General features: G+C 43.8%; 1 protein-coding gene across 1 annotated transcript in view; it reads right to left on the bottom strand.

Annotated features, from left to right (window-relative positions):
• Window positions 1-2055: 2055 nt before the first annotated feature.
• Window positions 2056-23235, bottom strand: part of LOC311018387 (sodium channel protein type 4 subunit alpha B-like) — a 33106-nt gene continuing 11926 nt past the window's right edge. The window contains exons 12-31 of the mRNA XM_084017332.1: window positions 23122-23182; window positions 22700-22938; window positions 22230-22301; window positions 22065-22151; window positions 21597-21953; window positions 20730-20892; window positions 20345-20520; window positions 20002-20077; window positions 19769-19923; window positions 14803-14976; window positions 14119-14241; window positions 12401-12679; window positions 12205-12258; window positions 11990-12121; window positions 10293-10394; window positions 7725-7995; window positions 6592-7189; window positions 6170-6308; window positions 6021-6095; window positions 2056-4319 (exon numbers count right to left, since the gene is read on the bottom strand). Coding sequence (XP_083873458.1) covers window positions 4200-4319; window positions 6021-6095; window positions 6170-6308; window positions 6592-7189; window positions 7725-7995; window positions 10293-10394; window positions 11990-12121; window positions 12205-12258; window positions 12401-12679; window positions 14119-14241; window positions 14803-14976; window positions 19769-19923; window positions 20002-20077; window positions 20345-20520; window positions 20730-20892; window positions 21597-21953; window positions 22065-22151; window positions 22230-22301; window positions 22700-22938; window positions 23122-23182 — 3453 coding nt within the window. The 3' untranslated portion in view covers window positions 2056-4199. The remainder of the gene's footprint in view (window positions 4320-6020; window positions 6096-6169; window positions 6309-6591; window positions 7190-7724; window positions 7996-10292; window positions 10395-11989; window positions 12122-12204; window positions 12259-12400; window positions 12680-14118; window positions 14242-14802; window positions 14977-19768; window positions 19924-20001; window positions 20078-20344; window positions 20521-20729; window positions 20893-21596; window positions 21954-22064; window positions 22152-22229; window positions 22302-22699; window positions 22939-23121; window positions 23183-23235) is intronic.

Raw genomic sequence — 23235 nt, 5'->3', positions numbered from 1 at the left:
ACATTAGCTTTAGACAACAAAACCAATGTTAGCTTTAGCAGCAAAACCAACATTAGCTTTAGACAACAAAACCAAAGTTAGCTTTAGACAACAAAACCAACGTTAGCTTTAGACAACAAAACCAACCTTAGCTTTAGACAACAAAACCAATGTTAGCTTTAGCAGCAAAACCAACATTAGCTTAAGACAACAAAACCAATGTTTGTTTTAGACAACAAAACCAACATTAGCTTTAGACAACAAAACCAACATTAGCTTTAGACAACAAAACCAATGTTAGCTTTAGCAGCAAAACCAACATTAGCTTTAGACAACAAAACCAACGGTAGCTTTAGACAACAAAACCAACGTTAGCTTGAGACAAAAAAAACAACATTGGTTTTAGACAACAAAACCAACATTAGCTTTAGACAACAAAACCATCGTTAGTTTTAGACAACAAAACCAACGTTGGTTTTACGCCTGGTTCACACTGGACGCGGAAGCGCCGCGAATAGACGCGTAGCGGAGCCCGCTTCCATTCGGTGCCCTGTTAAGCTATGGTGTTGTTAATTCTGGCAGGAAATCACACAGAGAAACACGAGACAATCCAGTCAATTTTCTAAATAAAAGCAATTTTCAAAATAAAATACCGCGATTGACAAACGCAATCATATTTGTGTATCTAAACTCGAAACAGGAAGAGACAATACATTTAATAAATGTGAAGAGTAGATAAACAAATATGTGCATTTCAACGGTCTATCAGCACTACTACTGTCTACTTCCATACACACTCTCTCTGTCTGTGTGTGTGTGTGTCCCTCTCTCTCTCTCTCGCTCTCTCTGAGAGAGAGAGAGAACGGATAAATACAAGAAGTGTTCAAACTTCTTGGTTACAGAAACATGGCGTATTATTGTATGGGGTTTAATGGAAAAAATAGCTCTGAATGAACAACAGCTGAGCAGAAGCGCTTGTCTACTGCCGCGGAGAAATACGCGTCTGGTCTGAACAGGGGGGCAGCGGATCGCTCGCGATTTTCGGCGGTCCAGTGTGAACCAGGCCTTAGACAACAAAACCAACGTTGGTTTTAGACAACAAAACCAACATTAGTTTTAGACAACAAAACCAACATTGGTTTTAGACAACAAAACCAATGTAAGCTTTAGACAACAAAACCAATGTAAGCTTTAGACAACAAAACCAACGTTAGCTTTAGACAACAAAACCAACGTTAGCTTTAGACAACAAAACCAACGTTGGTTTTAGAGAACAAAACCAATGTAAGCTTTAGACAACAAAACCAACGTTAGCTTTAGACAACAAAACCAACGTTGGTTTTAGACAACAAAACCAATGTAAGCTTTAGACAACAAAACCAATGTAAGCTTTAGACAACAAAACCAACGTTAGCTTTAGACAACAAAACCAACGTTGGTTTTAGACAACAAAACCAATGTAAGCTTTAGACAACAAAACCAATGTAAGCTTTAGACAACAAAACCAACGTTAGCTTTAGACAACAAAACCAACGTTAGCTTTAGACAACAAAACCAATGTAAGCTTTAGACAACAAAACCAATGTAAGCTTTAGACAACAAAACCAACGTTAGCTTTAGACAACAAAACCAACGTTAGCTTTAGACAACAAAACCAATGTAAGCTTTAGACAACAAAACCAACGTTAGCTTTAGACAACAAAACCTTGTTGTCAGTTGAGGAAAACCGTCACCAATTTTTCTCGTCTCAACAACACTTTAGGACTGTCCAACAGGGTCTTGTGATCTTAAGTCCTGTGCTAGTGGACCCGTCCACCTCCCCATCCCCCACCACAGTAGCCTTCCTCAGTATTTAATACTACGTCACTTGGACGTTTAATTGTCACATTATGAGTGTAATTCATGTCTCCACCATGAAGAGTGATCCCAGTTAACTTTAAACTGTTTTAGTGCTGAGAGACATGAAAAAGGACACTCAGTGTCCCTGAACATGAAACTAATAGATTTAGACTATTAAACAAGATTTTGCTCTTTTCACAGTGAGGATGGTTTTGCTGAAAGAGGCGAAGGACGACATAGAATAGAATGCCTTTATTTGTCACTATACAAGTACAATGAGATTAAAAGCATCTCCTTTCAGTGTGTACAACAAAAGATATAAATCCCTTATATAAAAAGAACACATAGGCAACACATTTAAAACACAATGGATAGTGCATAAGATAAAGTGCTCACAGTTCAGCAGCATGATAGATAAATATATACATGTCCATGATTGGATGATCAGGAGTAGATAATAATACTGTATGGTTATTGCATTTGCACAATGAAAGAAGAACACATGATGGGGAATGTAGGAGGGATATTGCACAGTACACAGATGTTTACACACAGGGTTAGTGCCTGTTTGAGTTCAAGGTGGCAATGGCTCTGGGGGAAAAGCTGTTCTTAAGTCTGTTTGTCCTTGCCCGGGCACTCCTGTAGCGCATGGCAGGAAATCCATGATTCATTGCTTCCAACCCAAAAATCTTAAATTAATTTGTGTCCAGCTGCTGTTGTTGAAAGGAGGCGCTTATCATTGCATTCAGGGTTAAGGTTAGGGGTGGGAATGGACCATGTTGCACATCTGGCTGTGGGTAGTTGTTGCTGTCATCCTCTATGTAATGAACAAGGTGATGGCGTCCTCCTCACTGACGATTCTGTAGACCATGTTGCCGTTGGACGGACCATTTCCATCCATTGCCCTGATGGTCAGCACCTGAAACCCTGACCCGGTATTGCATCAGGCTCTGGCCTGATGACCCTGAAAGTGCAGAGGCTGCAGCTGTGATGTGGCAGCTCCAACCTGTTCCTACTGAGGCATCTAGGAGCAAGGACCTGGACCTGGAGCTGTTGTGTGGATGATGATAATAATAATAATAATAATCATAATAATAATCATAATAACAACAATAAAATAGGTTATTTATATAGACATTATGATTATTATTATTTGAGTTTTTAGTTTTGAGTTTTTTTACGTGCAATATTATATGAACTACTGTATATTCCATGATACTAATACAGCAGATACACTACTTTACTTTATAGTGTTTTTATATACATATTATGTTCATACATTACATATACTGTATCTGGTGGCATTATTTTATACTTTATATGTATAACTTCCTGAGGGTTTACTAAAGTATTCTGATTTCCATCGATATTTAAGAACAAATAGAAATAAATGCGAACATGGCCACAAACTACAGGTCCCATCATGCAAGATGTAACTTTCTCTATGACTTCCTGGCGAATCTTTGAAGGCTGCGGGAAACTGTCGGACTGGAGCGCAGCTTTTAGGCTCTGCCTCCTGCTCTCGTCTACTTTCCAGGCGAGGCGCAGTTCATCTCCATCGAACTTCATAACTTTTAGCTCAAATCTCTCTGCACCCAGATGCATTGTCTCCAATCAATCAATTCCTCCAATCAGCTACTGCTCTCGAAGACTGACCCAATCAGAGGCTACCAGTAATATCACTAAGAAAGTACAATAGAAATATCAAACCACATGACATGATTTGGGCTGCATTAATTAGCTTGTTTAATGTGTTTTACAAATATAGAAGAAAAACAACAAGAGTACACAAAAATAAAGTAAATTGTTTGGTCTACAACGTTTGATGATTCTCTGACACTAGAATGACATTTTGGTTCAATTTAATGTGTCGAGGAGCTTCTGGTAAGTAAATTAATTTTACCATTTACTATTTAATCAATCAATCAATCAGTGGGATGTATATTGAAGGAGCAGTGACACCTGGTGGAGGAACCACAATATAACACTCACATCAGCCTTCCATATTTGGACTGTGGAGGAGCGACGGGTGGATCTGATACCAAACTAACACCAACATCATCAAACGAATGCTGTTCCTCTATCATGCTAATGTTGACATTTTGTTAATGATGTTATAATGTTCCATTATTAGTATGATTATTACTTTAATATAAATGTTTTCATGCTAATAACATGTTTTTTTTTCAAATGCTGTTGCTTTTGTTAGCTTTTCACTTTAAATACAAATATGTAATACTGCTAATATGTTAAAATGTTATCATAAAGCCCACTGAGGGACACTGATGGTCTGGTGTTGGTGACCTGGACTGTAGGAGGACCAACCTGATCCACAAGCAGCCCAGAAAATCATGTGACAGGAAGTTGAAGAGAGAACAAACTCAGTGTAAAGCTGAAACGCCCCCTCCACCTTCCAGAGACTCTGTCTCCATCTCTCCGTCGATCACTGCCGCCACCATGTCTTCCTGTTTCTTCTGCAGGCTGATTGGTTCACATGAAACCTGCAGGTATCAACAATAAATAATCGTCTATCAGGTATACATATAAATATATATACATACATACATCATGCTCATTATGTGACTCTGTAGTGAGTTTGGCAGTCTGCCTAGAGGTACCCCCAACAAGGTCTGGGCTGCTCCTGATAAGTTGGAGAATGGGGTCCTGGGGGGGGGATCTCCTCCCAGACCTGGATCAATCCCAAAGGTGCTCAGTTGGATTCAGGTCAGGGGGATGCGAGGGCCACACTCTGGACACATAAGGCTGGGCTAGTCCTGGACCAGGAGGAACCCAGGGCCCACTGCACCAGGAGCAAACCAGGGCCCACTGCACCAGGAGGAACCCATAGCCCCCTGCACCAGGAGGATCCCAGGGTTCACTGCACCAGTATATGGTCTGAGGATTTCATCCCGGTACCTAACAATAGTCAGGGTACCGTTGGCGATGACATGGAGGTCTCTGTTACCCCTTTTCCACCGGGGCATTTTGAGGGCAGGTTCGGAGCCGGTGCCCAATTGCGAACCAGTTTTTCCTGTTTCCACAGACAAAGAGCCGGCTCTCGGCCTGGAAAACTGGTTCCTGAGCGGCCCCAACTCCTTGCTGGGCTGGAACCGGCCCCGGAGAAGGTCTTGCTTACGTTAGGGGCTGGGGGCGGGGTTAACGCTTGAGGCAACGGGGGGAAATACGCCGCTGCTGAGTTTTACTAACGTTACTGTTCCCGGTAAGTTTCACTTTTAAAATGTTTCACCTCGTTGCAAACCAACGACACATTTCTGTTTAGTTTACCAAGCTAGTGATTACGTTAGTAACAGCAGCAACTAGTGGCTTTGCTTCCTCGGGTAATGTAAGTCGACCGGCTAGCTAGCCAGCTAGCGTGATATTGCTAACAACAACGTTAGCATGCCACTTTCTGACTGCCGTTGGCTCACTAAACGTTACCAACTACCAACGTGACTTAACATCTGTGTTAACAGCGTCGTGGACACGTTTGTGATTAAACCGCTGTTCTCTGGTTTGTGTTTGTAGAGCTGTCGGACATCGGCGATGAACGGAGGTCCAACCTGCAGATGACTAAACATCAAACACTCCGATCTATTGATCACACACTGTTCTACACTTTAAAACATGTTGTGATTTTAGTATTTTGTGCATTTTATTGTTATTGTATTATTTGCCAAAATAAACACTTTTTCTGAAGAGACATGTCTGCTATGCTTGAAATGAGCGCTGCGGGGAAACCTCAGATGTATACAGTGACGTAATGACGTGGCTCTCTGGGCTCTCTAGCCGGTGGAAACGCAAACAGGTTCTCAGAAGGTTCGCAAGTTGAACCAACTGCGAACCAGCACGGCACCGGCCCGGTTCCTGAACTAGGTTCGCGTTGGTGGAAAAGGGGTATGTGTGTCTTGTTTAAAAATAATTATTAACTTGTTTTCTTTGCATTATTCAAGGTCAGAAAACACTGAATCTGTTTTGTTATTGTGAAAAATTGTCATTTTCTTAAAATAAATGCAGTAAATGTCAATATATTGAAGAATTGTTGTCATTAGTTCATAGAATAAAGTAGAGAACATTTCTACTGCTAACAAGGAGGTCAATGACGACCGGCTCTCTGTTAGAGCCTCCAGTGGACGTCTGATGAACTACAGTTTTTGTCACTTCTACGTTGCCTTCATTTCAAATAGAATAGAATTGAACAGAACCTTGGATTGGCTGGCCATGAACTTGTCCTCCATCCTGGCTTTGAGAGAGTTCATCTGTTCTGAGACCCCCAACACCTGGAACCACATGGAATATAATAATAATAATGATGACAATATAAGAAGAAGAAGAAGAAGAAGAAGAAAATCACCTGTGTGGCGAGTGCTTGAAGGACGTCAGCGTAGTGGATTTTGTCTCCAGGATGTGGATCCATGTGGTTCAGATTGATAGTGGTTAGTTCAGGGATCCTCACAGGATCCCGCAGAGCATCACAGAAGTCTGATAGCTCACTGTAGAACAGAAGAGTCCATTAGAAACCACTACAGACCACGAGAGATGTATGAAAGACTGCTTGAGCTTTAGTCACTTCAGTGAGTCTAGACTCACCTGTACTTTAGTGAGTCTGGACTCACCTGTACTCCAGTGAGTCTAGACTTGCCTGTACTTCAGTGAGTCTAGACTCACCTGTACTTCAGTGAGTTTGGATTCAGCTGGACTTACCTGTACTTTAGTGAGTTTGGACTCAGCTGGACTCACCTGTACTTCAATGAGTTTGGACTCAGCTGGACTCACCTGTACTGTATGAACTGCGATCCATTGGGATCAAACTTCATCCAGATTTTATAGAACATCTGGAGGTGGTCTTCACTCAGCTTCCCAGTTTCATCGGGATTAAAAGCCTCCATGACGACAGTGATGTACAGGCAGACAACCAGCAGGAAGGACAGGAAGATGTAGGTGGTGAAGAAGACGATGGCGATTGCCGGGCTGCCACAGTTCCCTTTGATGCTGGATCCAGGGTTCTCCATGTCAGGGTCACAGTCCATGTTGATGATGGGTATCAGCAGACCGCCCCACGAAGTCGAGGTGGTGCTCATAAATATACAGATCACACTGTTCACAAATGTCTCGAAGTTAAACATGTCGTCAATCATGTATCCCTTCTTCACATAGGCAAAGTTAAACATGCCAAAGATAGAGTAGGTGAACATGACGATGAAGAGGAGGAAGCAGATGTTGAAAAGGGCAGGAAGCGACATCATTAAGACTAATAACAGCCTCGAGATGACCCTGGACATGTGGAGGATACGAAAGATATGAACCACTCTCAGCAGCAAGAGGACTTCTGGCGATACAAAGTATTTCTCCAGGAGGTCAGCAACAAACAAGCCTAAAGACAGAAATCATTTATTCAGTCATTTTCTTTCCTTCATAATCCCACTGGGGATTAAAAAAAAACATCCAAGTTTTATGACAGGATGATGCGGCGACCTACAGCGCCATCAACCACCAATGTCATGAGAGGTAAGATGGCAGGGCGACGTCAACATCCTCACCACCAGCTCATTAAATATCCACACTATGCTGCTGCTCTACTAGGTCACCTGACTACCGAGGGACTACCAGGTCACGTGACTATCGAGGGACTATCAGGTCACGTGACTATCGAGGGACTACCAGGTCACATAAATATTGAGCGACTACCAGGTCAGGTGACTATCGAGCAAATACCTCGTCACGTGACTCAGACTAAAAATTGTTGGGTGACCCACCCCTCAACAAAGAATATTAAGACATAACCGACCCCCCATTTTCCTCATATTCCATGAATACCGAATGGTCCCTAAGGTCCCTTTTCCGTAGTGGAAAGGGTCCAAGAGTAAACCAGGAACTGGTCTCTGTTGTTATTAAATAAATTAACTCACCTACAACGGACAAGGTGATCACCACAAAGTCGAAGATGTTCCAACCGTCAGTGAAATAGTGCCGTCTCAGAGCGACAATCTTCACGATGAGCTCCGTGAAGAAGATGACAATGAAGGAAAAACTGATCCAGTACAGGATGATGTCCATCTGCATGCTCTGCTGGTCTGTGTACACCATCAGGGACACCATGTACATGAGGATCACCACAGCGCTGAGGACTTTGAAGGACGGTTTAGTAACCAGGTCAAAGAGACGAGCCTGCAAACAGTTCTGAAAAAAAACAGACGATGTCAGAGAAGCATAGAATCCAGAGACTCTATACATTTATTATCAGTTCATTACCAGTTTCTATCAGTTTATTCAGCTCTACTAAGAGACCCGATCCATGATCCACCGAGCTTTTTCTTAAAAAAAAATTCTGTGCACAAAGCTTCACAGGATCTTTTATAAATGCTGATGCCATCTTTAAGAGAGCTGATTGGTCAGTAGGCGGTGCTTTTCTCTATGTTGATCTCAGGAACATAACCTGCTCCGGAGCAGGTTAGCTCTGCAGCGTAAGTTACCATGGCGATCTACCCCGGTAAGAAGTGAACCAGCGTCGTAGGACGGAAAACCAAGGGTTAGCTTAAAGTCCCAGTCGGCAAGTCTGGCGGATCAAGGGCACTCTGTCAGATTTTGAATGTTTACAATTCTCAGGCTCCTCCCCCACGACCACCGAGCTCCTCCCCCACAGCCACCAAGCTCCTCCCCCACAACCACCAAGCTCCTCCCCATGACCACGAGCCCCTCCCCCACTACCACTGAGCCCCTCCCCCATGACCACAAGCTCCTCCCCAAGACCACCAAGCTCCTCCCCCACGACCACCAAGCTCCTCCCCCTCGACTTCGTGCCCTTTGAACTCCCTTAGATCACGCCACCTTTGAAAAGTGGGTCCGATGTTGACTCTGGTTTTATCACGGGCACCGTCGCCATCTTTCTTTTTCTCCTTCTTTTCCACCGGTGTTTTCTTTTCCTTGGTTGTTTTGGACCTCCTCGTTTGGGTTTTTAACGAGGAATTGGAAGCTTGTTGCTACTTCCCTCCGCCTCCCCCCTGTGATAGTGGAACGACCCGAGGGGGGAGGGGCTCTGTGTGTGCACGAACACAGCCCTGCGTGCTGATTGGACAGGATGATCCGGGCTCTGTCTATCTTTGCAAAACAAACAACAGGCTCTACTGCACGTAGAGGCGCACATTTTTTTCTAAAACCGGATGATTTATTTTGTTCTATCGGCTTCAGTGAATATGATCAAAATAATGTTGCAGACTGGGACTTTAAATTACCTCACTAAGCCCAAATCCTGCTTCTTAGTCCAGGCCTCTGGTCTAGCCTGAACCTGAACTCAAGACATCAGGGGTCCGTTTCACAAAGCAGGTTTAGTGAAAACCTTGAGTTAGTTAACCCTGAGATGAGGGAAACTCTGGTTTTTCGGTTTCACAAAGCCAGTTCAGCATAAATCTGAGTCAGTTACCCGGGTAACATACTCCGTGAACCTAACCTGCTCGCTAGCAGGTTTGCTTCAACAAACCCTGAGTTTCTCCCTACATGTCTCGGCCTTTTTCCGGAATCTGAACCAACTCTGAAAAAATGTGCCGTCCTTTCATCATCGTCAACCTAATTGATATGGAAATAAAAGTGATTCTAGCAGCTTTGCGTCGGGAGAGGATTTTGATTGCCTTTCCTTCCAAACACATTAGATATTATCTAAACAATATTCTCCGACATTTTCAACATTTCATATCACGGACATAATCCGCAACCAGATTCTTTGCGGAGCTAGCGTTTTTGCGAATGGGAGATTTATGAAATGTTTAAGTACATTTCTGTGTTGACATACCTGCTTATATTTACTGTTTAATATGTGAAATATGATTAAAATCATATGCCTTAGTTAACGTATTTGCGCAATATTCTTCTGCTTTCAATTGACGCCACTTTCTTTCTGTGCATGGGGGGATTGCACCCAATGAAAATGATAATTCATTCAATGAACTGCTTTGTGAACTACGGGAGTTAAACCCCTGTCCCCTGCACCGTGGGCGGCATTGCTAACCATTACACCACAGGGTTGCTCTGCAAGGTCGAAAACAAAAACTTACCTTTAGATCAATAGACTGTTTCATTCAGTTATACACATTAGATCGGGCAGTAAATGTCTGCCATGCCAACTATCGCTAATTTGCTGCAGTTACGTTGCTCCGCTTTCTAAGGATGAGCTCGTTTTCTACATAAACACTCAGTAATATCTAATAACGCTCTCCCAGCTGCCATGGTGAATCGTAGTATCGGAGCTCCATTGATGATGGCTTTGTAGAGTCGGCAGGCACGCGCGTAACTCAGAGTTTACATACTCAGAGTTGACTGAACTAATTCAAAACCACTGTTCTGAAACCGAAAACTCAGAGTTGCCCATCTCAGAGTTGTTCAACTCAGAGTTCAGGGTTAGGTTCAGAGTTTGTTGAACCTGCTTTGTGAAACGGGCCCCAGTTTCCTGTACATGAGAAAACAGAAAGTTGGTGAACGTATACCTGAGGTCGTGGAACTGGTTTCTGAGGTTTCATCAGACGTATCTTCACAGCCCGGCAGAATTTATGTTGCTGCTCTGTCATGAAAATATGTCTCCCTGCAGAGTAACGACACAAGTAAAGAGAAAGTAAACACCAAAGTTTCCGCAAACATAAAGACGTGGGTAAAGTGAAAGTAAATGCCAACATGCAGACAAACAAACAACAACATAAAGATAAAAATAAATACAAAGAAAAATATAAACAACAACATAAAGATAAAAAACCTGGAGTTGGTGACCCTGTCCCTCCATCCCTTCTATACCCTGGGAATTCTCCACTGTTGTGGTCAGCTGCGTCTATGTAGTCCCCAGTGCTAACATCAACATAGCAGAGGAGCTAATAGCCGAGGACGCTAATGCCATGCTAGCCAAGTACCCCGGGGCTTCGCTGTTTATCCTGGGGGACTTCAACAGCTGCAGACTGGACTGTGTGTTACCATCACTCCAACAATATGTGGATATTCCAACAAGAGGGGAAAACATCTTGGACTTATGCTACGGGAATATCAGCGATGCTTTTCGTGCCCGTTCATATCCACCGCTCGGACTTTCTGACCACAACGTCATCTGTTTACTTCCGCTGTACAAACAAGAACTAAAACCACAATTCCATCTAAATCAATAAAGATCTATCCCAACTCCAAACCCTGGATCACTCCACAAATTAAACAGAGCATGAACGAAAAACACAAATCCTTCAGGCACAAGGACTGGGCCTGCCTCAAGGCAACAAACAGGGACATAAAAAATGAGGTTTCTAAAGCTAAACTGGACTACAAAAACAAACTAGAAAAATAATCAGAGATATGAACACCAAGCAAGACTTCCAGAAAGTAAAAACCCTGACAGGATGTGAACCCAAACCCACATGCTCAGTCAGTGATCCAGAAACCCTCACCAAAGACCTGAACACATTTTTCACGCGCTTTGACAACCAGGACATCTCATCCGAGCGTCAGGCCTTGCTAGGAGCCCTCCCACCACCAGACCCTGAAGAGCCGGCACCTTTCACAGAGGAGGAGGTACGGCGCCAGCTGAGCCGATGCCAGCCTGGTTAAGCTCCAGGGCCTGATGGCATCCCAGCCAGGGTGCTTAAGACCTGTGCCATGGAACTCTCTCCAATACTGCACTCACTTTTCTGCCAATCCTATCGGACTGCCACAATACCCACTCTATGGAAAACTGCCACCATAATTCTAGTACCAAAAAAAACAAGGCCCACAGGACCAAATCACTACCGCCCCATAGCCCTAACATCCATAATAATGAAATGCCTGGAGAAACTGCTGCTGAACATCATTCTTCCACTTGTCACCCCACTCCTGGACCCCCTCCAATTTGCCTACATTTGCCCTTAATAGCAGGCCCCGCTGATCTGTCTGTCCGCCGTCATGTAAAGTGTCTGTTGTTATTGTTGTTTATGTCATATATTGTTGGTGTGCATGTAGTGTCTGTTGTCGTCTGTGATGTGTAATGTACTGTCAAGTGAAGACAAATCTCCCTACGGGACAAATAAATCTAAATCTAAAATAAAAACAAAGACAAACAAAAACACCAACATAAAGAAAAAAATTGAAGACAAAAATAAAGGCAATCGTAAACACAAAACAAAAGACAAAAAATCGCGACCATAATAAAGATAAATAAATAAAAACATATCTTTTGTCCCTGCAGATTGTTGATGAAGAGTCTGATGAAGACGTTGAAGGTGAAAAAGGAACTCATGATGATGAAACTGACAAAGTACAGCCACCTGTACAGGTTGTGTTCGTAGACCGGCTGAGATTCCACCTGCACACACATACACACACACCAGTATCAGCAGCAGGATCAGTACGAGCCTCATCAGTAAAGCAAACTGCTGGTGTACTGACCCATCTGGCATCCACAGCTGCATACATGATGTCATGAAAGTCTGCTGCTGCCCCCTGAGAGAGAAACCAGACAGGAACCAGACAGGAACCAGCCTGTTAGCTCAGGCTAAATGACCAGGCTGCAGCTAAGCTCCTATTTAAACTCATGTCTGTGTACCTCCAAAGAAAAAGTTTGGACGGACTAACTCTGACTCACCATGGTCAGCAGTGACAGGTAACCATTGGGCACATTGTCGAAGTTTAATCGCATGTTCTTCCAGGAGACGTCGGTGAAGTTTTCAAGAATCAGACAATCAGATTTGTTATCGATGACGTCTGCTAAGAAAAATTCCTCTGACGTCTCATTAAAACAGTAAGAAAGCTTTCCAGCAAACTGATTCACTCCCAGGATGCTGAAGAACAACCAGACCATCAGGTAGACCAGCAAGACTTCACACAGCGAGGGGAGGGACCGGATCAGAACGTGGACCACCAGCTGGAAGGGTAGAGAGAGACAAGTCAACACACAGACAAGTAGAGAGAGACAGGTCAACACACAGACAGGTAGAGAGGGAGACAGGTCAACACACAGACAGGTAGAGAGGGAGACAGGTCAACACACAGACAGGTAGAGAGAGAGACAGGTCAATACACAGACAGGTAGACAGAGACAGGTCAACACACAGACAGGTAGAGAGAGACAGGTCAACACACAGACAGGTAGACAGAGACAGGTCAACACACAGACAGGTAGAGAGAGACAGGTCAACACACAGACAGGTAGACAGAGACAGGTCAACACACAGACAGGTAGAGAGAGACAGGTCAACACACGGACAGGTAGAGAAAGACAGGTCAAGACACAGACAGGTAGAGAGAGAAACAGGTCAACACACAGACAGGTAGAGAGAGACAGGTCAACACACAGACAGGTAGAGAGAGAGACAGGTCAACACACGGACAGGTAGAGAAAGACAGGTCAACACACGGACAGGAAGGGAAAGACAGGTCAAGACACAGACAGGTAGAAAAAGACAGGTCAAGACACAGACAGGTAGAGAGGGAGACAGGTCAACACACAGACAGGTAGAGAGAGACAGGTCAACACACAGACAGGTAGAGAAAGACAGGTCAAGACACAGACAGGTAGAGAGGGAGACAGGTAAACACACAGACAGGTAGAGAAAGACAGGTCAAGACACAGACAGGTAGAGAGAGACAGGTCAACACACAGACAGGTAGAGAGGGAGACAGGTCAACACACAGACAGGTAGAGAAAGACAGGTCAAGACACAGACAGGTAGAGAGAGAGACAGGTCAACACACAGACAGGTAGAGAGAGACAGGTCAACACACAGACAGGTAGAGAAAGACAGGTCAAGACACAGACAGGTAGAGAAAGACAGGTCAACACACAGACATGTAGAGAGGGAGACAGGTCAACACACAGACAGGTAGAGAGAGAAACAAGTAAACACACAGACAGGTAGAGAGAGAGACAGGTCAACACACAGACAGGTAGAGAGGGAGACAGGTCAACACACAGACAGGTAGAGAGAGACAGATCAACAAACAGACAGGTAGAGAGGGAGACAGGTCAACACACAGACAGGTAGAGAGGGAGACAGGTCAAGACACAGACAGGTAGAGAGAGAGACAGGTAAACACACAGACAGGTAGAGAGAGACAGGTCAACACACAGACAGGTAGAGAGAGACAGGTCAACACACAGACAGGTAGAGAGAGAAACAAGTAAACACACAGACAGGTAGAGAGGGAGACAGGTCAACACACAGACAGGTAGAGAGAGACAGATCAACAAACAGACAGGTAGAGAGAAACAGGTAAACACACAGACAGGTAGAGAGGAAGACAGGTCAACACACAGACAGGTAGAAAGGGAGACAGGTTGCGTCTTTAAATAGCCTGTCTCACCTTCAGGCCCTGGAAGCGAGAAATGGCCCTCAGGGGCCCCAGAGCTCTCAGAGTCCTTAGAGACGAGACGGATCCAAGTTCAGAGAATCCAAATATGCCGGCAGCCAGAGACACCAGGGACACCTGTTAGAGACCACACAGACCAGTTCACCCAGTACCAACTGGTAGAAACACCACTGGGACCAGTTCACCCAGTACTAACTGGTAGAAACACCACTGGGACCAGTTCACCCAGTACTAACTGGTAGAATCAGTACTGGGAGCAGTTTATCCAGTACTTACTGGTAGAAACAGTACTGGACCAGTTTACCCAGTACTAACTGGTAGAAAAAGTACTGGGACCAGTTTAACCAGTACTAACTGGTAGAAACAGTACTGGGAGCAGTTTAGCCAGTACTAACTGATGGAAACACTACTGGAAACTGGGGCAAGTTTAGCCAGTACTAACTGGTAGAAACAGTACTGGGAGCAGTTACCTACTGGTAGAAACACCAATGGGACCAGTTCACCCAGTACCAACTTGTAGAAACAGCACTGGGAGCAGTTTAGCCAGTACTTACTGGTAGAAACAGTACTGGGACTAGCTCACCCAGTACCAACTGGTAGAAACACCACTGGGAGCAGTTTATTTTTAAGAGCCTCATTTACCAATCACCAATAATCAGTTATTGATGAAGTTCTCACCTGTAGGATCAGGAAGTCGATCCAGCACCAGCCGTTGGTGAAGTACTTCCTCAGTCCGAAGGCGAGCCACTTAAGGACCATCTCCACAAAGAACAGGAAGGTGATCACCTGATCTGCTCTCTCCACCAACATCTTTAAGACACGGCGGTGATGCAGGTGCATGTCCTCACACATCTGTTGACAAAGTTGATAGAACCATCTGTGATGTTGCAGGTGTGTGTTTGTGTGTACAAATACCATCTCCAATCAGGACAGCTAGTAGGAGTGGACTTTATTTATTTTTTTTAAGTTTTACTTAGCGACCTACTGACTTAGCTAGGTACGTCACACCACGGGTATTAACTTGTCCTGCTAGCTACCCAGCTAACTAAGCTAGTTACATCACCAACATGGCTGTTAGCTTCTCCTGCTAGCTAGCTACCTAACTTAGCTACATGATATCGCTAATGTAACGTAATCTTAGCTGATGTGTTCCGCCGTCAGTGTAGTTTCCTCCATCAGTGTAGTTTCTTCCATCAGTGTAGTTTCTTCCATCAGTGTAGTTTCCTCCATCAGTGTAGTTTCCTCCATCAGTGTAGTTTCTTCCATCAGTGTAGTTTCTTCCATCAGTGTAGTTTCTTCCATCAGTGTAGTGTCCTCCATCAGTGTAGATTCCTCCATCAGTGTAGTTTCTTCCATCAGTGTAGTTTCTTCCATCAGTGTAGTTTCCTCCATCAGTGTACTTTCCTCCATCAGTGTAGTTTCTTCCATCAGTGTAGTTTCCTCCATCAGTGTAGTTTCTTCCATCAGTGTAGTTTCTTCCATCAGTGTAGTTTCCTCCATCAGTGTACTTTCCTCCATCAGTGTAGTTTCTTCCATCAGTGTAGTTTCCTCCATCAGTGTAGTTTCTTCCATCAGTGTAGTTTCTTCCATCAGTGTAGTTTCCTCCATCAGTGTACTTTCCTCCATCAGTGTAGTTTCTTCCATCAGTGTAGTTTCCGCAGTCAGTAGGCGAATTCGACTTGATGTAGCCGCCTGCAGCGCGCTACCTAACGTGATGTATTGTGGGTTGAAAGCGATGCATGATGGCTAGAATTGTGTCCGACTTAGCAGCCGACTGCAAAGACGTCACAGGGTCGCGACCATATCACGTGACCCAAACCATCGCGGGAACAAGTTTTTAAGAGCCGCTTCTTGCAGCGCTTGGCAGCGCGGTGCACGACGGCTGCAACCGGCTTGTCCACACCTCCGCTACAGTGGAATGGTTCTCATTGGTTAAAAGTTCAATGACGTGTGTTCAGGTCCGCACTCGGCGGCCACCTTGTGGTGAAATGATACTTTTTAGTTTGGTCGCATTGATCTCATGGCTTGATCTAAAGTTCCGTGCATTGTGTTGTGAGTAGGCCTATTATATGTGAGGTCTGGTTAATACAAACATAGAATGATAATACAAATATACTGGAAAAAAAGAATGCCTTCCACATGTTGCATTGCGTGTGTGTGTATGTATGTATTTATGTATGTGTGAGTGTATATATATATATATATATATATATATATATATATATATATATATATATGTATGTATATAAAATAACACATCCTCTTTGGTTTGCTGCTGTGTTCTATCGCTTGAGCACCATAGTCACGTTGACTTTGTTGTCCGACTTGACGGCGCTTGGCTACGGTCTCTTTTAGAGCCCGCCCCCTCAGACACCTGCAGCTCTCGTCGGCGTGATAAGTCAAGTCAAGTCAAGCCAAGACCATCCTGAACAAGCCTAGTTTCTTCCATCAGTGTAGTTTCCTCCATCAGTCTAGTTTCTTCCATCCATGTAGTTTCCTCCATAAGTGTAGTTTCCTCCATCAGTGTAGTTTCTTCCATCAGTGTAGTTTCCTCCATCAGTGTAGTTTCCTCCATCAGTGTAGTTTCTTCCATCAGTGTAGTTTCCTCCATCAGTGTAGTTTCCTCCATCAGTGTAGTTTCTTCCATCAGTGTAGTTTCTTCCATCAGTGTAGTTTCTTCCATAAGTGTAGTTTCTTCCATCAGTGTAGTTTCTTCCATAAGTGTAGTTTCTTCCATCAGTTTAGTTTCCTCCATAAGTGTAGTTTCTTCCATCAGTGTAGTTTCCTCCATCAGTGTAGTTTCTTGCATCAGTGTAGTTTCTTCCATAAGTGTAGTTTCTTCCATCAGTGTAGTTTCTTCCATAAGTGTAGTTTCTTCCATCAGTGTAGTTTCCTCCATCAGTGTAGTTTCTTCCATCAGTGTAGTTTCCTCCATCAGTGTAGTTTCTTCCATCAGTGTAGTTTCCTCCATCAGTGTAGTTTCTTCCATCAGTGTAGTTTGTTCCATCAGTCTAGTTTGTTCCATCAGTGTAGTTTCCTCCATCAGTGTAGTTTGTTCCATCAGTGTAGTTTCCTCCATCAGTGTAGTTTCTTCCATCAGTGTAGTTTCCTCCATAAGTGTAGTTTCTTCCATCAGTGTAGTTTCCTCCATCAGTGTAGTTTCCTCCATCAGTGTAGTTTCTTCCATCAGTGTAGTTTCCTCCATCAGTGTAGTTTCCTCCATCCGTGTAGTTTCTTCCATCAGTGTAGTTTCCTCCATCAGTGTAGTTTCCTCCATCAGTGTAGTTTCCTCCATCAGTGTAGTTTCTTCCATCAGTGTAGTTTCCTCCATCAGTGTAGTTTCTTCCATAAGTGTAGTTTCTTCCATCAGTGTGGTTTCCTCCATCAGTGTAGTTTCTTCCATCAGTGTAGTTTCCTCCATCCGTGTAGTTTCCTCCATCAGTGTAGTTTCCTCCATCAGTGTAGTTTCTTCCATCAGTGTGGTTTCCTCCATAAGTGTAGTTTCTTCCATCAGTGTGGTTTCCTCCATCAGTGTAGTTTCTTCCATCAGTGTAGTTTCCTCCATCAGTGTAGTTTCTTCCATAAGTGTAGTTTCTTCCATCAGTGTGGTTTCTTCCATCAGTGTAGTTTCCTCCATCAGTGTAGTTTCCTCCATAAGTGTAGTTTCTTCCATCAGTGTGGTTTCCTCCATCAGTGTAGTTTCCTCCATCAGTGTAGTTTCCTCCATCAGTGTAGTTTCCTCCATAAGTGTAGTTTCTTCCATCAGTGTAGTTTCCTCCATCAGTGTAGTTTCCTCCATCCGTGTAGTTTCTTCCATCAGTGTAGTTTCCTCCATCAGTGTAGTTTCCTCCATCAGTGTAGTTTCCTCCATCAGTGTAGTTTCTTCCATCAGTGTAGTTTCCTCCATCAGTGTAGTTTCTTCCATAAGTGTAGTTTCCTCCATCAGTGTAGTTTCTTCCATCAGTGTAGTTTCCTCCATCCGTGTAGTTTCCTCCATCAGTGTAGTTTCCTCCATCAGTGTAGTTTCTTCCATCAGTGTGGTTTCCTCCATAAGTGTAGTTTCTTCCATCAGTGTGGTTTCCTCCATCAGTGTAGTTTCTTCCATCAGTGTAGTTTCCTCCATCAGTGTAGTTTCCTCCATAAGTGTAGTTTCTTCCATCAGTGTGGTTTCCTCCATCAGTGTAGTTTCTTCCATCAGTGTAGTTTCCTCCATCAGTGTAGTTTCCTCCATAAGTGTAGTTTCTTCCATCAGTGTGGTTTCCTCCATCAGTGTAGTTTCCTCCATCAGTGTAGTTTCCTCCATCAGTGTAGTTTCCTCCATAAGTGTAGTTTCTTCCATCAGTGTAGTTTCCTCCATCAGTGTAGTTTCTTCCATCAGTGTAGTTTCCTCCATCCGTGTAGTTTCTTCCATGAGTGTAGTTTCTTCCATCAGTGTAGTTTCCTCCATCAGTGTAGTTTCCTCCATAAGTGTAGTTTCTTCCATCAGTGTGGTTTCCTCCATCAGTGTAGTTTCCTCCATCAGTGTAGTTTCCTCCATCAGTGTAGTTTCCTCCATAAGTGTAGTTTCTTCCATCAGTGTAGTTTCCTCCATCAGTGTAGTTTCTTCCATCAGTGTAGTTTCCTCCATCCGTGTAGTTTCTTCCATGAGTGTAGTTTCTTCCATCAGTGTAGTTTCCGCAGTCAGTAGGCGAATTCGACTTGATGCAGCCGCCTGCAGCGCGCTACTTAACGTGATGTATTGTGGGTTGAAAGCGATGCATGATGGCTAGAATTGTGTCCGACTTAGCAGCCGACTGCAAAGACGTCACAGGGTCGCGACCATATCACGTGACCCAAAACATCGCGGGAACAAGTTTTTAAGAGGCGCTTCTTGCAGCGCTTGGCAGCGCGGTCCACGGTGGCTGCAACCGGCTTGTCCACACCTCCGCTACAGTGGAATGGTTCTCATTGGTTAAAAGTTCAATGTTCAGGTCCGCACTCGGCGGCCACCTTGTGGTGAAATGATACTTTTTATTTTGGTTGCTTTGATCTCATGGCTTGATCTAAAGTTCCGTGCATTGTGTTGTGAGTAGGCCTATTATATGTGAGGTCCGGTTAATACAAACATAGAATGATAATACAAATATACTGGAAAAAAAGAATGCCTTCCACATGTTGCATTGCGTGTGTGTGTGTGTATGTATTTATGTATGTGTGTGTGTGTAATATATATATATATATATATATATATATATATATATATATATATATATATATATACATACATACACACACACACACACTTTACATATCATCTTTGGTTTGCTGCTGTGTTCTATCGCTTGAGCACCATAGTCACGTTGACTTTGTTGTCTGACTTGACGGCGTTTGGCTGCCGTCTCTTTTAGAGCCCGCCCCCTCAGACACCTGCAGCTCTCGTCGGCGTGATGAGTCAAGTCAAGTCAAGCCAAGACCATCCCAAACAAGCCTACTGTAGTTTCTTCAGTGTAGTTTACCCCATTAGTGTAGTTTCCTCAGTGTGATTAGCGAGGATATTAAATGTTCCTCATGTCGTCTGTCTCTACCTACCCATCTGTCTGTCTGTCTGTCTGTCTGTACCTGTCTGTTTCTCTAATAATACTACTAATAATAATAATAATTTTACCAGAGCTGCACTACTCAGCAGGATGATGAAGATGATAAAGGCATCAAAATATCTGTGCTGGACCAGGCAGAGACAGGCTCTCCTGAAGTTAGACCAGACCCTCCCACCACCCTGGGTCGTGTCTGTGTCCAGGAACGGACAGCAATGGTAACACTCTGAAACACACACAGAGTTATTGTTATTGATTACTGATTGGCTGCTGTCCTTAATCAGTGTGACAGAGAATATCGTACTGTGGCTGCAGCAGTCCTCCGGTGATTCTGGTCCCTGATCGTCTTTGTCCTCCTGCTGCTGGACTTCAGGATGTTTCTGAACAAACACATTCAAAACATTTGATCCGTATTAAAACACAGCAACAGTCCGTTTCATACAAGATCACATTGAGGTCAAAGATATTTTTCATCAAAATTAACTAAAAACCAGATCTGGATGTTGTCACATGGATGTGTTTCATGTCTGTATTATAATAAATATAGCTGTATAAATTGTTACTAAAATATACTGAGTATCTGTAATATAAAGCTTTTAAAAACATTACTTTATGTAAAATAATGCAGTGGAATAGAAAAAAAATACTATTTTCTCTTCATCTCTAGACGTCTTCCTGGAATCTGCGATGGTGTCCCCCTGGGAGTGACTGTTGAGGTCGTTGTTGGTCGGGTCACCATGGTTACCGCTGCCCACCTTGACCTCTGACATTGGCTGGTTTGAGGCCACAGAGGTCAAGGCCAGGTAGTCCTTACTCTCTGCCTCTAACGATAAAAGTAAGTCACACAAAATATATTCAGTCATAAAATCTCATATTATTAATAACAGTTGTTAACAGTTTAAAGAACATGACTCAAAAACAAACAAAAACAAGAACTCTGAAAACCAAGCTAACAAAACAAATGCAAATCCACAAGCAACAACATCAATGGTATAGAAGTAAATACGTCTGTAGTTGTAGGTCTGATCCTACCTGGGTGGTCTGGGTCTTGAGTCTTCTTTCCCAGAAGTGTCCACACAGCCATCTTGATCCGAACTATGGCAATGTGACAGTTGTTTCCTTGTTTTTCTTCTGGATCCCCCAGACTTTCACTGTTGAACAAGCTCAGCAACAAAGTCAGGAACAGATTCAGGATCTGAAACAAGACCAGGAAAACATTAGGACCTGATACCCAGCCAGGAACAGACTCAGGCCCTGAAAACAGACCATCAATACAATCAGGGTATGAAAAAAGGACCAGCAAAACACTCAGAACCTGAATTTAAAAAAAAAACGGAACTTAGTTCGAAGCTGAAACCATGCTAGGAATACTCCCAGGGCCTGATACCAGGCGAACAGTTTCAAAACCTGAAACAAAGCCATGAACAAAGCAAAGTATAGATTCAGGACCAGCAGCAACTCAAGGAACAGATTCCTACAACGGGGTAGGAATAGCTTCAGTGCCTAAAACACACCCGGTGACAAAGTCAAGACCCAAAACCTGAAACTAGAAGAGAAAATAATTCAGATCCTGCAGCAAAGACAGGGACAGACTCAAGAACAAATTCAGGATCTTTGATGGACCTACAATAAGGCCAGGAACAGATTCAAACCTGGAAAAGTCCAGAACGGACTCTGGAACTGTACCTGTAACACAGGTACTCTCATGAGCAAAGAGTGAACTAAGATCTTTGATGATATTTGGGCCTATCTCCTGAAGGTTTCGACTCAGAACAGGACCTGAAACCTTGACCCCAGACATGGATCTGTTTGATACTGCAGCTGACTTGCTCGACTGGAGAATTAGTGACATACACTAATCAGGCTCAGGTCAAAAAGTGTCTACATGTCGAGACTCACCAGCAGGTTTCCGATGACCATGACCATCATGAAGAAGATCAGACACGTGGCCTGATGAGAGACCTCCATGCAGTCCCACATTGTTTCAATCCATTCTCCACACAGGACCCTAAAGATGATTAGGAAGCTGTGGAAGAAGTCATTCATGTGCCAACGAGGAAGCTGGCAGTCCGTTGAGATGCGACAGACACAATCTTCATAGTCCTGCTGGAACAGTTGCATGCCGGCCATGGTGAAGATGAAGACCATGATGAGCAGAACCAGAGTCAGGTTCCTCAGAGCTCTCACCGAGGACCACATGACCTTTATCAATAAGTGGAAGGTTGGCCACCACCTGGCCAGCCTGAACATCCGCATCTGCACAGGGGACAGGTAGACAGACAGGTGAAGAGAAAGGTAGACAGACAGGCGAGGAGACCCGTATTTGTTCATTCAATGTGATGACAATAACGAGTATGTCACACTGACCAACAGAAACCCTCTAATATTCACAGCAACAGCTAGCTCCACCAGACTGAAGATCACGATGATGCTATCAAAGATGTTCCAGCCCACCTGTAACAATAGCAAAAGAAACAAATTACCATGGGACCTGTCTGTCATCAACACTGAGTTGCAAACAAGACGTCTAACCTGGAAATATCCTTTCGGGCCCATGGCCATGAGTTTGAGGACCATCTCAGCAGCGAAGATTGCTGTGAAGACCTGAGAGAGGTCGGGGGTCAGAGGAGAAAGATCAGTGGTCACAAGGGAGAAGTCAGAAATAAAAATTCATGCCTTCTGTAAATGTAAATATATTTATCATTGGAAAGCCCACACAGGTCAAGTAGTAATACCAACAATGTCACGTGTGAGTGACCCCTGATGACCCCACACAGGTCGAGTAGTAAACAACAATGTTGGAAGGAAGGAAGGGAGAAAGGATGGAATAGAACGGAAGCTACGCATGTAACTACCATGTTATTTTGTGAAAGAAATTGGGTGTGCAGGATGAGACCAAAGGTATAACAGAGCTTGTATTCTCTTTAGATATTTACATAGAATTATTAGTAAATCAACGGATTCAGTTCAGCTTTAAAAGGTTTGAAATTTTGAACACTGACCAGATCTGCATTCATCATATGGTAATGAAACTGATATGTCATTGGATAATGCTCCATTGACATGTAGATGATGTTGACGATCAGGAGGATGGCAATGCTGAAGTCGAAGAATGGGCTGGTGACGATGGCGTAGAGATGCTGTTTGAGCCACCGCCAAGGACCACAACAGTTCCACTTGGGGAGGAAGTTGGTGCAGACAAACCAACATGGAGGACACCAGCGCTGGTCCTTGTCCAGCCCTGAAACATACAGTTGATGGAGCATGTTTGCAGTCCAACAGGAAGTCAGCAATACCTCCACTGCCAATGGGATTGTTCCATTTTATTTAGGATTATTGCAGAAAATGATCTCTGTGAATAAATGCTGACTCATGTCTGGGTTTTCTCACATCTTCACTCTTTACGTTCACATGACGGCCATACCTTCTGGGCTCTTTCTGTCATCCCTATCAGCATCCCGTGAGAGCGCCGCCCTGCAGGCTTCCTGCTGGAACAGCCAGATGTTTGAATAAAAGCTTTATTTACATAAACGTGTGA

This window comes from Eutrigla gurnardus (genome assembly GCF_963514095.1).
Source record: "Eutrigla gurnardus genome assembly, chromosome: 9".
NCBI classification, from domain to species: domain Eukaryota; kingdom Metazoa; phylum Chordata; class Actinopteri; order Perciformes; family Triglidae; genus Eutrigla; species Eutrigla gurnardus.
This window is presented reverse-complemented; position numbering and strand designations above follow the sequence as displayed.